The sequence below is a fragment of the Agelaius tricolor genome, unplaced genomic scaffold, assembly GCF_023055355.1.
Source record: "Agelaius tricolor isolate 1412-34295 unplaced genomic scaffold, bAgeTri1.0.p SCAF_2, whole genome shotgun sequence".
NCBI lineage: Eukaryota > Metazoa > Chordata > Aves > Passeriformes > Icteridae > Agelaius > Agelaius tricolor.
Window position 1 is genome coordinate 44,210,303 of NW_027269262.1, and position 13,274 is coordinate 44,223,576.

At 40.8% G+C, this 13,274-nt stretch overlaps 1 protein-coding gene across 1 annotated transcript in view; it reads right to left on the minus strand.

Annotated features, from left to right (window-relative positions):
- The window catches only part of RAB31 (RAB31, member RAS oncogene family), a 62,077-nt gene that overhangs the window by 29,890 nt on the left and 18,913 nt on the right, over positions 1-13,274 (minus strand). The window contains exons 2-3 of the mRNA XM_071417049.1: positions 4,861-4,940; positions 2,696-2,777 (exon numbers count right to left, since the gene is read on the minus strand). Of these exons, the coding sequence (XP_071273150.1) occupies positions 2,696-2,777; positions 4,861-4,940 (162 nt within the window). The remainder of the gene's footprint in view (positions 1-2,695; positions 2,778-4,860; positions 4,941-13,274) is intronic.

Sequence of the window (13,274 nt, forward strand, 5' to 3'; positions counted from 1 at the left end):
CCCCCACCAGGGATATGACAGAAAAGCTTTTAATCTCCATTTTCTGCTGCATTATTGTCACTCTGCAGCATTGACTCCAAGCTAGCAGTTTCTCAGAGAAAATCATGAACAGGGAAATGAAAACTCCTTAAAAAGGACAAACTCCTGCATGAGGACCATGGAAGTGCCACTCCTCTTGTTGACCATGGTTAAGCTTTGAGCTTGGCTTTCATGGCATAAGTGAGGCCTCAGTTAAATCTCAGCCAGGGCTCTTCTGCTGTGAGGGCTCCACATCAGCACAGAGACACAGCTGGCACAGCTGGGGAAGCACAGGGCACCCCAGCTCCAGAATAAGCACAAGCCTATGCTTGGCCTTGCATTTAGGAGAGTGAAGTCAAATGAAGGCAATGTTGAAAGAGCAGGGAGTCCTAAACACTGCTCTCAGCAGCACAGACTGACAAAACTGACAGGCTTCAGCAGTGGGACACAAAGCCTCAACAAAAATTGCAAAGAACAAGGGAAGGACAATTCTCAAAGCAGAAACAACATTCAGAAGACATTTATTAGTACACGGTGAAAACAGCAATAGGGATAGGCTGGAAATGTTGGGTCATCATTGCTGGTCAGAAGATAATCAGAAAAAAATTAACAGGGGGGAGACATTTGTTCTTGAATCAGAAGAAGCAACACAAAACAAAGCAACCAAAATTTTCTGATTATAGTAAGAAAGATATTGAGAAGCATCATGTCTTTAGCTGCAATGTAAAACAGGAATATTCTAGGACAGGGAATGACCTGGACCAGTATGGACCTTGCCTTGGGAAACTTGTCTGCCTCCACAGCTTGCACTCAAGGCCAATGAACTTTGTTTACTACACCACTCGACACCTTCCTAGTCCTAGTGAAGGACTGGGAATACACTGTGCAAACACACAACAAATAGATGGTCCCTGGACTAATTTGTGATTACTAATTAATGAAAACCTTTAACATGCCATATCTGTAATAAATTCTAAGCAATCTAACAAAGGTTGTGGTGCTCACTGCTCACCATAGTTTCTCACACACAGACACACACACAAACGAAAAAAAAAAAAAAGGAAAGCAGATGTTTGAAAAAAGATGAGCTAAAAAAGAATTGAGAGGAAACATAAGGGACTAGTTGGGAAGGATGAATTGTGTGTCCAAGAGTTAGAGCTCAGTCACAGATTTCCTGCCTCAAATGAGGCATCATTTTTTTCAGTAAATATGTAAATATGAATATTACCATTCACCAAATTTTAGAGGGCTTTGAGAGTCCTTAGACTACGTAGGAAAATAGATAAATATTGATAAAAGTATTAATCCAACTGAGTTTTGTGTGTAAAGTGCTAAAAAAAACAAAAACAAAAACAAACAAAAAAAAAAACAACGAGAGCAGGGCAGTGGAGGGAAAAGAGAGAGAATAAGCAAGAAAACTGAAACCATGGGAAAGAAAACTGAACTTTTGCTAGCTCTTGCAATAATTAGTTATCAGCTCCAGACCATGCAGAAATGGAACAAACAAGATTCAAGGGAAGGAATTAGGCTTCAAATATGTTTTTCAAGGTCTATTTTCCCATGACAAATAACTTACTGAATTGTTATGAGCCAACAGATTTCATCAGTCACTTTATCTCACACTGTGCATTACAAATAAAAGCACAAGCATTTCCTGCAATTAAGAGTAAAAAAATCTTCTTTGCCCACAATTCACATACCAGGTATGGAGAATACAGTAGGATGTATCAGGACTGACATCCAGGCTGTATAAACATCTCACTTTATCCCAACCTAATGTGAGCATAGCTGCAATTTCCCATGAAGAGACACTGTGACATTTCACAAGTCTGATGTTCTGGAAGTGTGCATAGGTTTTTCCATTTCTCAAAACAAAAGTGGACATGTACTAAGAGAAACCTACAGCTCTACAGTCTAGAGTCTAGTACTGCATACTACTGTCACCGAGGCTATTAAAAGGAAAAAAATTATCAACCAGACTTACATACAGTCCAGGTGAACTAATGCCTAAAAATCCATTATGGCTTGTTTTTGTTTGGTTGGTTTTGTTTTTTTTTTTTTTAAGTCAAAGGAAAAGCTGCTTGACCTGAGCAATTCTCTTCATATGCTTAAAAAAAATCAAGAAAAAAAAAACCCGAAGTGGTTCAGGTTGCTGGTGGCAACAAAACCCCAAAGTGGTTCAGGTTGCTGGTGGCAATTTCTTATAATACAAATAAGAACAGCAGACACAAGCCATGCCCATATTCACTGTCCCAATCCAAGACAAGATCAGAGTCACCACCTAAGTTCAGACCACCCCAGCCCATGGGCTGCAAGTCAAAGCCTTCCCAATGCCAATGAGAGCTGCCACATAGGAACCTGATGAAACCAGAGGGGAACTGGATGTTGCTGGGGCACTGCTCAAGCTGCCTTGGGGAAGGTGGCTGACAATTCATACCATGGTTTGGGGTTTTTTTTAGGTAAGTGGTATGGTTTTTTTAGGTAAGTCTGTCTGCATTTTCATCATCCAAGGAAAGGGAACCTACGTCCTTGGTGCCTGCTGACCACCTGCATTGCAGAGCCTTGCAAAGATGCAGGAGGTTGATACTTACAAAGTCTTCTGGAAATGAAAGGTTTAGAAAAAATACATCAACACATTAAGAGAGAGCAGGAAAGCATTCTGCAAACTAATACTCACCCGTTCCTGACCAGCTGTGTCCCAGATCAGAAATTTATGAAGCTCATTCCCACATGGCACAGTTTTAGTCATGAAGGATGCTCTGGAAATAAGGAAAACAGAAATTTGTAACATAATTGACACTCTGAATATGTAACCAGTAGACCTTAGGGAGTTCTTCTGGATTAGACAGCATTTGGGGAAAACTCCAAAACCTTGATAAAATACCTGCAGAAGTCTCCCTTTTCTCAGATAGGACATATGCTACTTATAGATGTATTTTTTTAAAAGAAGGGAAAAGCCTCTGAAGTTCAAAGGGCATTTGTTCATGGGTCCAGGAGCACAAATGCTTCTGCTGCTTGTTAACTCCATCTTCTTGGTGGTACAGACCTGAGAGAAAGGCTACAGACAACATCATGTACCACTTTTCACTTTAACATAAGAGACTGGATCACCAGGGAACAGAAAAGTCACCTGCTGGAGTGCACACGCTAAACAAATGCAAGAAAGTTGTTCTCCCTTTCAACTGGGATGAAGAAGTCTTCATAGTTTTTTTTATTTTCCATAGGAAATTATATAGGTCTATATTTTCAAAGTTTTTTCTTTTAGGAAAGAAGGTTACAAATTTATAGGCTTTTTTTGTGTTACAGCAGTTCATTTGAAAGCTGGTAGGAAAGACTGCCAAACTCTGGCAGATTTCTATTTTCCCCATCCTATCTGGGTACTGCTGAACCATTTTTGTTGTGGTAACATTTTTCCTGGCTCATAAAGATGCATTTGATAGAATGGATGGCTGTTACAAAAGCACCAAATGACATCAAACGTCATTTTCTGAGAATGATATACCAGAGTTCTCCTCTAAAGCCATCTGCAAATTGTTTGAATTTAACAATGCTGCATTGTTTATGAAAATACTAACTATGGAAAAAAATGGGCACATTTCTTGGTTGTTTTCAGGGTGTATTCACTCAGTTGTCACTCTCCCTCTCAAACCAATAATACTTCACAGATTCAAAAATGGGAACTTTATAGATCCACAGTGGCTACTGTTGATTGCAAGGATTATATATTTAAAACAGTTGAATAATTTGGAAGAGAAATACCCTTATCTGTGCAGACAAATAATATCACCTGTGTGAAGCTAGCGCTCACATTTTAATCTCCCAATGGGAAAAAAAAATCCCTTTAGTTTTCATAATTATGGTAACAGAGAAAAATTGTTTTCCAAATTGAGCAGAAGGCATTTACTTAGCAACAACAACTACTTGGGAAAAAGGCTGCTAAGAGTTCAGAAGTAAAAAAAACCCACTCAAGTTGCCATCAATTCTTTCACTACAAACAAGTATCCTTCAGCCAGTAATTTTATTCATGACATGCTTTCTTTCTCTCTGTCCATTTTTCTCTATTCATCTCATTCAGGAATCCAAAATTGTCCTGGAACTTCTACGTGCAGCTTCCAGCTGAGACTCCTCCATGCACGGAAAGGCAGAGCTTCAGAAGGTACTGTCCAACCCTCTGAACAACACCCAGCAATCAATACCAGTCCTTCACAGACAACGTAAAACACCTCTGACACACATGTCAGATCAGCCCTTGCCCCCCAGATTACTCCTTTCTGTAAATTCCATAATAGCTTCCTTTCCCATAAGAGATTCCTAACTTCAAAAATTTTCCAGGTCGCATTGGACTTGGAAAATCTGTCCCTAAGGTATTAAAAGAAAAAAAAAAATCGGAATTAAAATCTAGTACAGGACTATTAGGATTCTGATGGTCTGATACATGAAAGCTTAGTAGTTTTTAAAGTTATATAAATTAATTATACTTAGTTTGAATTGCATTGTTCCTATTTTAAGAAAGGAAAATGTGACACATCCTAAACTTCAACAAAAGCACATCCATATGGGGAAACAGACACTGTCCATGTTCCAGCCCAGCCTACCAGGACACTCAACAAAGGTACTTTAAGGGCTTCCCATGGTCTTCCTGCCATTACTCAGCTATGGGATGACCTGATCATTGTGCAGGTAACAGCCTCTTGGGTTGTAGGATTTTGGTTTTTGTCTTGTCAAGAGCTTCCCACTTTAGACTGTTTTGGCTGTGAGACCTAAGACTAAAATCACTCAAAGGTCAGATTTGAAACCTCACTGACCAGTGAAAACCAAAGTGGTATTTTGTCTGGTACTTACCCAATAGTAGGACTAATATTATGATCAAAGTGGTCCTGGACAAACCGACAAACGATGCTCGATTTCCCAACCCCAGTATCCTGAAAATCAAAGAAAGCATGACAGTGAGTCAATGAAGTCACATCCACGAGACCCCAGATGTCAATACTTCACTTGATTCATTTTCAAGAATTAATATTTGACTCTTTGTTCTTGTCCTGTGGCAAGCAGGGCACATTACACACATTTCACACATTTCAGAAGAAAAGTAAGGACATGGCTCATCCTTTTCAAACGTCAGCATTGTAAGTAAATCTTCCTGGCCCTCTTCCCAGGACTCCCTTCTCTCCAAGCCCTCTATTTTATTGGGTGGATTTTATATTCCTGTTGCAAGTACTGCTTTCCAGCCAGCAGAGCCATTTACTTGTACAAGCAAACCCTGTGATTTCCAACACGCGGCGCATTACACGGCACAGCCAGAGAAACAATTTCATTCAGGCCTGTGGCACAGCCAGCCCAAGCAAGCTTCCAAAACAGACTAATAACACCAACATTTCAGCACACTGACAGCACTGAGTTAGTGAAAATAACCTTTTCATGGCAAGACAAACTAGCCCACTCAGTGGAAACTTTGCAGAGGCTTTGCGTGGTTTTGAAAAGGTAGGAATGCAAAGATCTGGATCCCCGGGGATGTGCAGCTCTCCCTGTGCATGCCATGCTAGAGGTCTGCAGTGCATTGCTTTAAAGGCAACACAGCTTACTTTCTACACTGCAACATGGCAGGCTGATTCCATTTGCAGGAAGAATCTTTTTATTTTCTTTCAACATATCAAATCAGTAGGGAAAAATAACAGCAGTACAATACTGAAACAAAATTCAAAATAACCTGAAGCGGCAGGAGAAAATTTGAAATTATGCAGAAATATTATTTGGGCACCTAAGATATAAACAACTTCCGTAAAATGCAACATTTTTCAGTCTGTCTGTTTTTGCCCAAAGCCTTGGATGGTAGGTAGAACTTAAATTATACAGGGAATTATCAAGGAAGAGGAGTAACATTATCACTGTGTCTTCCACAGAATTGCAAAGAGCCTCCTTAGAGACAAAAAGGATGCCAGGAAATCAATACTGACCTTTCCAAGACATTAACAATGACAGCCCAGGGTCCAATCTAACTCATTAAACAGTCAATGGAAAGTTTTCTATTAATTTCATTGAAGTGATTGCAGAACTACCAGATTGTACCTGGTAGCTCCATTTGTATCCACATTTTAAGATGACTAATTTACAAAACACTCTTGAAAAATGCCGAGATAAGACAATAGAGTTTGTTAACAGCAAAACGCACATAACTTTTCTATTAAAAAAATAGAAAAGCAGCTTTTGCCCACACATAGCTACATATTAAAAATAGCACTTCTGCCTCTTATAATCAGTTTTGCAATATGTTATCTTCTTTTTGAGTAAGAAAGAAAAAGAATGCCTCTATTTACATTTCCTTCCACCATGCTTACATGAAACTGTATTGTCACACCAGTCTTTATGGACAGCACTTATTAGAAAACCATCATTTAAACTCTCATATTTAATTCAAAGCTGTCCTTAGTCAGCTTAAAAGCCATAATAAATGCTCATGTTACACAGACAGTTGTTTATCTACTCTGTTCAATCAATAGGGAAAAAAAGATCAAAGAGAGGAGCAGTGTTTAAAAACAGCCCTGTAGCCTTTGATCAATAGCAGAAACACATCCTGTTACTATTCCCAAATTTTGCCTTCATTATCAATTCCAGCTGACATCGCTGTATAATTACTACACCAGGATGGCAGAACACGCTAAAAAAATAAAATTAAAAAATCCCTCTGCCCTGAAATTGAGGATCTAATTATTTTTCATGGTTTCAAATGGTGTAGAGAAACTAGAATTACCACCCACTGGTGTCAAGGAATTACATTTCTCTCTTGTGGGGACAGTGTTTCTGCCACAGCGTTCGAAACTAGACATTGACTCTGGTGACCCGACGATGCTTCAGATTCATCTGCTTCCTCCAGCTCCCCTGACAAAGTCACTCAGAATGGCAACTGAAATCACAAGAGGAGCCAGGGTCTCTGGCAGGGACGTGACATCCACAAGCATGGATTAAAGCTTAGCTCATTTTCCTGGAACCTCTTCATCTTTCAGTTCGTGGCTCTTACTAATGTTTCATGATAACACTGAAAGGACCTTTCAAAGTTTCACATCTCACAACGAGCACAGTCAAACTTAAGCACACGCCAGGCACACCAACAGCCCTCCAGAAGCTTAAAGGCTTTCTTACACTTTGCTCCTGGGATTGCTTGCACTACCAAGAGGGCTAAAGATCCCCCTGGAGTAACTGGAGTGAAACCAATGGACTTGGGCCATGAGTGAACCTGTTTCTAGGACAAGCACTGCTGCAGCCAGTGGCTGGTGCTTTCCAGGAGCCAGGCACTTCATTGCACCAGGGGGGGTTCAGTTGAAACAAGCACTCCCAGCTTCCCTTTTGTTGCCTGGAGGATGCAAACCACCACCTACCAGAGTATAATTAGAGCACAGAGAGGAAGGAAGTAAAATAGAAAAAGCTTCCTACTTAAGGCAGTGATAATCCATCATGGGATTTAAAACGACTTCAACAGTGTTCAGTCAATGTTACTGAAAACTGTACTGACACCCATCAATCAAGACATTCACCTGCCTGAAAGCAAAGCAAATCATGGCATATGAACATTATACAACAACTTGAGAACAGCTAAAGAGACCTTAACTTTTACCAACAACAGGGAACTATTTCTGAAGTCTCTCATAGAAGACAAGGAAAGCAGACCTGTTGCTTCAAAGGAGTAGAAAAAATGTTTTTTCCTCAGCAGTGCATTGATATTGAACCTCCTTGCTAAGGCTGTATAAACCTTTCCTGCTTTGTACTTTACTATATGGTCTTTTTCTACACAAACCTATTTTTCTAACATCTGATGGGGATGATCTCCCTTGTTTTGTTCTTTTTTCTTCAAAGGATTATAGTAGATTTATCAAGCCACATGCCTGGATAACACTCAGGCATACAGAAGATTTATTTTTCCAGTTCTCAGAGTTCTGCTATTACACCCTCTAATCTGTTTTTCTGTTTTGTTTTACCTGATGTTGGTGTACATATAACATCAAACATACACGAAGGTACAACATCTTGGCTTATGCAAAAGGTCACGGTGGCACTGAGCAGAGTGGATTGGATAAGTTTCAGAAACTGAGAAGATGCCCTCAGGAGTTATGCTGCACTTCAAGTTACAGATCCTGCAATTCTTTGGGAAAATCCTCATTCACAGGAAACCCAAGGGCTTCAGCACTACAGTCATTGACTCATCACACTCAAGAGCATACCAATCCAGGAAAGAAGTGGCAAGAAATGAATAAATATAAAACAATTATTGCGAATCAAGGTGTTCACAAATCACTCAAGGAACCAACTACAGGGTTTTATTCTTTATTCTTTTTCTTCTTCATAAACCTCCTAGCACACTTACAAAATATCAGTTATAAACCACCCTGTAGCAAGATAAGCAAAGTGGGTGGGGCAGGGAGGAAGGAAAGAAGTAGGAATGTAATTCACAGTAAGTGAGCCACTATTCGTTTGCCAGAATAAGTAGCTTCAGAATGTCCCCTGGTCAGCAAAATGGACTCAAAATCTGAAACTGTATCAGATGTTTCTGATAAATACAAGGGACCAATGTAAGCATGACTAATTCCAGACTTTTAATGTTTAACCCCGGAAAACGCATTCTCTGTCCTTCCAAAATCCCTTAGCAGCGGATTTAGGTGTGAGGATTTTAAGAGCACCAGAATGGAGAGCAGAATGCCACAGAAAACAGTGCCTCCACCCACACTCCTGCTCCTGGGGAACCACCCCACTTGGCTCTCCTTGGCTCTCACTGCTGTAAAGGAGATGAGACTGTATTTCAAGCCAGCAGCATTATAGGATGCTGGCAACTCATTTGCAGGCAAGCAACAACTGAACTGCTTCTGGCTGATTTGCAGCAGCTTACAGGGAGATAAAAAAAAAAAAAAAGAAAGCAGAAAAAATATGAGCAATATATTAAAAAGGAAAACCATTTTCCCATTACAAATAGGCATTTGGTATATTCCTCTGTCTATTGTTCCAAACACATTTATCCCAGCAGAAAAAGCTAATGCAGAAAAATTGAGTACTTTAATTTAAATCTGGATGTCTCATTTATATCTTTGCAGATAGGGCCTGGTCCTCCAAGCACTTTTCCAAACTGGAGGAAGCTACAGCACCCTGTAAACATATCCCTGATTAGGCTGTTAGTCTGCACCCTTGATATTATAATAGCTTTTAACTGAGTGAGGGTCAAGCCCTACTGTGCTGACTAAACTAATCTCTTCATGTAATTTTTTTTCTACATCTGAAACTGAATAAATGTTGGATTCACAAAAAAAGAATCCACACATATCATGACTGATGACTAAACAGCAGCCCTATAATCATGCACACTGCTGCAAGAGCTTTTTTAGTCTCGACTATGCAGAGTCTTTCTCTGCTATGTTAACACACAAGGCTTCCTAAGTATGTGTTAAATTAGATAAACCATACAAAAATCCTTTATGACTCTAGGATTTTTAAAATACAAAAACAAGAACACTAGACAGCACTTCACACGAGGAAATGGCACCCTAAGAATGAACACACTGAAGAAACTGCCTTCTGTCCTTCTACTTGCAAAGTAAGGACAAAAAAAGAAAAAAAGAACATCTGGCTTGTAACCACCACAGATCTCATGACTAACTTCCCATTTCAGCTTTAAAGGAAGGTTGAGACACCCTGGAGACAGGCACCACAAAAATCTGCATTAAGAAGCAATGCAGGAGAACTGACCTCTATATTAACAGGGATCCCACACACAGCTCCTCCAAAAGGAAGTTTTCTCATCAACTTGGACAAAGCCAGGATTCAATCAAATTTACAATGTGAATTTTAAAAAATGTTTAAAACTTAAAAGTGCCTGTCCCTTCAAAACATTCTTCACAATAACTAAGAGTCACTGAAACATCAGCTACAGACAGGTCTCATTAAATCTGACAGGGTTTAACATGAGTTAGTCTTACAGATCAAAAGAAGAATGAGCCCTAGCAACCTGGAGGGTATAAATACTAAGTGCTCAAAAATCCCCAGGCAAAGAAGATGTTATTTCAGTAATAATATGAGAAACATTTGGACCTGACAAGTCTTTATCCTTTCCCACATGCCAGAAACTGATCCCACAGCTCATGTGGCTTCCATCAAATTCAGCAGGACTTCCCTGCACCTCACAGCAGGAATACATCTGCTCCTCAGAGCCCATTTGTGCCAGGCTCCCCAAAAGCTGAGCAGCCAACCACCCTAACCTGAGCAAAGGCACCACAAGAACTGTGGCTGAACCCCTTGGTGGCTGAACCCTTCCTCTGAGAATCCCTGATCAAGAGAAAAAGAGCACGACCAATGCAGTCAGGGTTAGTTTAGTGTAACCCCCAGGAAGCCTCTCATGGCAGAGCTTTTTCATCAGGTATAGGGCTGGAATTACAAAGCTGCTCACACTGATGGAACTCAGGGTTTCAGCCAGAGAGCAGTACCAGCAAACTACTCTGAAGCTTTCTCCAGACTGGTCAGCATCAAGAAGTGCAATTAAGTGCATGCACCAGAAACATCTGTGGTCAAATTTGTCTTTAACAATTCGCTCAGTGTACTGTCCAGTGAGATAACAGCACCTTCTGTCATCCTTCAGCCAAAAAATAAAACAAAATCAAAACAAAACAAAATCAAAACAACAAAAAAACCCAGGCTTGATGAAACACACAGAACTGGGGTGTAGTCAAAAAGCTGTCCCACTCTCCTGGGTGGGGAGGAGAGGATCTGCTCAGAGAGGAAGCTGGCTGCTCCTCATTGTTAAGAGAAGCAACAATTCCTGGCTCCCTGTTACATATTCACACTGCTGGACACTCCTGGCTGATTCATCCCTAACTGAAAAATAACAGAGGAGCCAGTTTATGCTCAAGATTTCCCAAGTTAAATTCTACTTTTTGTAACACTGATTTGATTCCTGCCAGTGCTAGTGCAGAGAGGAAGGAGAGGTCCTTGTCTTGTTCCGAGCAGAGCTTTCATTGTTGAAGCATTAAAGATGTACAGATGAAAACACTTGAATTGGTATGAAGTTACCAAAAAGGAGAAAACTGTCCTTTATTATCAATGCATTTGGTATTTTATATACCAGAACCAGGCACTGAAAAGCTTTGCAACTGGCCAGGCAAACCTGAGGTAGAAAGACAGAATTTAAACTTTAGGGGAAGAAAAATAATCAATGAGTCACAAAAAAAAATACAAATGCAGAGAGACCATTCATTCCAGTAGCTCTGTAAAGGACAGCTGGTTTTGACTTGGCAAATCAGCTTCTGCACATTTGAACAGCTCTTCTTTCCACTGCCAGAATTCGCCACGCTTTCATTTTTGATTTACAGTTGAATCACCCTGGCCCGTTCCCATTACCCTCAGCAGGACTTTGATGGAATCTGAAAATTCACAGCAGTGTAATCGCATCTCAGAGCTGCTAAATGGTTTGCATTTCATTAGCTATCATCAAACAAATTGCAGGGCCTGGGCTGTAAAGTATCACTGGGCTTTAGCAGAAATGTAAGCTCAGCTCTGGTGGAGCCTGGTGTCCAGGAGGAATGCCACTCCTCGGGCACGGTCTGGCATGCAGCACTGAGACACCCAACCTGCATTTTGAATGCTTTCAGGGTTGCCAGTTCTTAACCCAAAGGCATGTGACATGCTAAGGCTGAGCACAGGATTATGGCTCTCTTTTAAATTCCAGTGGAGGCAAAAAAGCAACAAGCTGAAAAATAAATTAAAGCTTTGCAATTTGCAGCCTGCTTTAGTCCTCTGTGCTTGCCTTCAACATTTTAATCATTACTCTACTGATCAAATGCAGGTAGCATTGCAATACTTTCCATGTCTTACTAATCCACTTACAGCTGCTCTGGAAGGCTGTGACAGACAGCTTGAAGAGCATCTGAAACTGCCTTTGGATTTTTATCAACTGTATGAACATACAAGGAAGAGTTATGCACAACAGATTCCTGATAGCAGTTTCCAAGGGCAGTATTTTAATCCAAGAATTACTCTGCCCAATAAACTTTTTGCTGTCCTTAAACACATCCTTTGCCCTTCCCTGTGTTCGGGTATCACTTTCAGTTGTCTGAAAACACTGCTGTAAGGAGAAATACCTTGCAGGAGACCGAGGTTCAGACACCCCTGGGACTGAATTGAATCTGCCAAGTGTCAGGCTTGTCCCAGGGAAAATGAAGCCATGCACTCTGGAGTGGTGTCTAGGAAGAAAAAAAAAAAAGCTTCCCGCCTTTATTCAGTTTTTCCATCTGCAAGATGTACCAAGTGGGCAAAGCTATCACTGCACAGCTGCACAGATGAAAATACAAGAGCAGCTCTTAGACTCACACACTGGCTCTCAGCTGCCTCACCAAGACAAAACTGCCTGAGGCTTCAGCCTGAACCAAAGGGATGCAGGTACAGGTGCTCTGAAGCCTCACTTCCACAGTCAAAATACAGGCATCTCATCCAGGACACTAATGATTTCTGTAAATTCCAAATTAAAATTTTGTGGCCATATACCACCAGTGATCTTCAAGGAATTTCTGCAAAGATCTGGGAGATACTCATCTGCAAAGCAAATTTTTCAAAGGGAAGACCTAGACCAGAGTTGGCTCCCAGAAGTGTAATTTTGCTGACATGCTCTTTCCTGAGTGAAGGGTACTTGCCAAATGAACACCACTCACACTGAATGCTGGAACCCAGTTGCCCACAATCCCAGCACAAACACATGGATCTCACTGCAACTCTGTTTTGAGAGGAGGATGGCCACCACTGGCCTTCTCTGGTGGGTTTACCCTGGCTGGATTTACCCAGGGTTTACCCCTGCAGTGTCTCACTTCAGTAGGAACCACCACAGTTCTTCTGGTCACCTGTCCCTGGGTGAACTTTATATGAAAATCCCTATTTGCATTTCCCTTTGTTGCATTCCCTTCTTTAAACTCATAATATACAGTAGTAAAGGTGTCTTTTAAGTCAGTTGGTACATTACTCCCACTAAGTTAGGATGACCTATGCCAACTTCCACACAGTAAAAAACCCTACACATCATTTCTAATTGCTTTCAGGCCAACATTGCTGTTGCAGAGCAAAAATTAGCTAGAGAATCAGACTTTTTCCTCTGGAGCACATTAGAATTATATCAATTCCCTCAACACACAAAAGTGCAGCACTTGTTCTACCCACAATCAGGTCAGTCCTGTTATATCAGAATGCCAGAATGCAATCCCTCCTCCTAGTGCTGCAAGGACTGCATTTGGCACAGT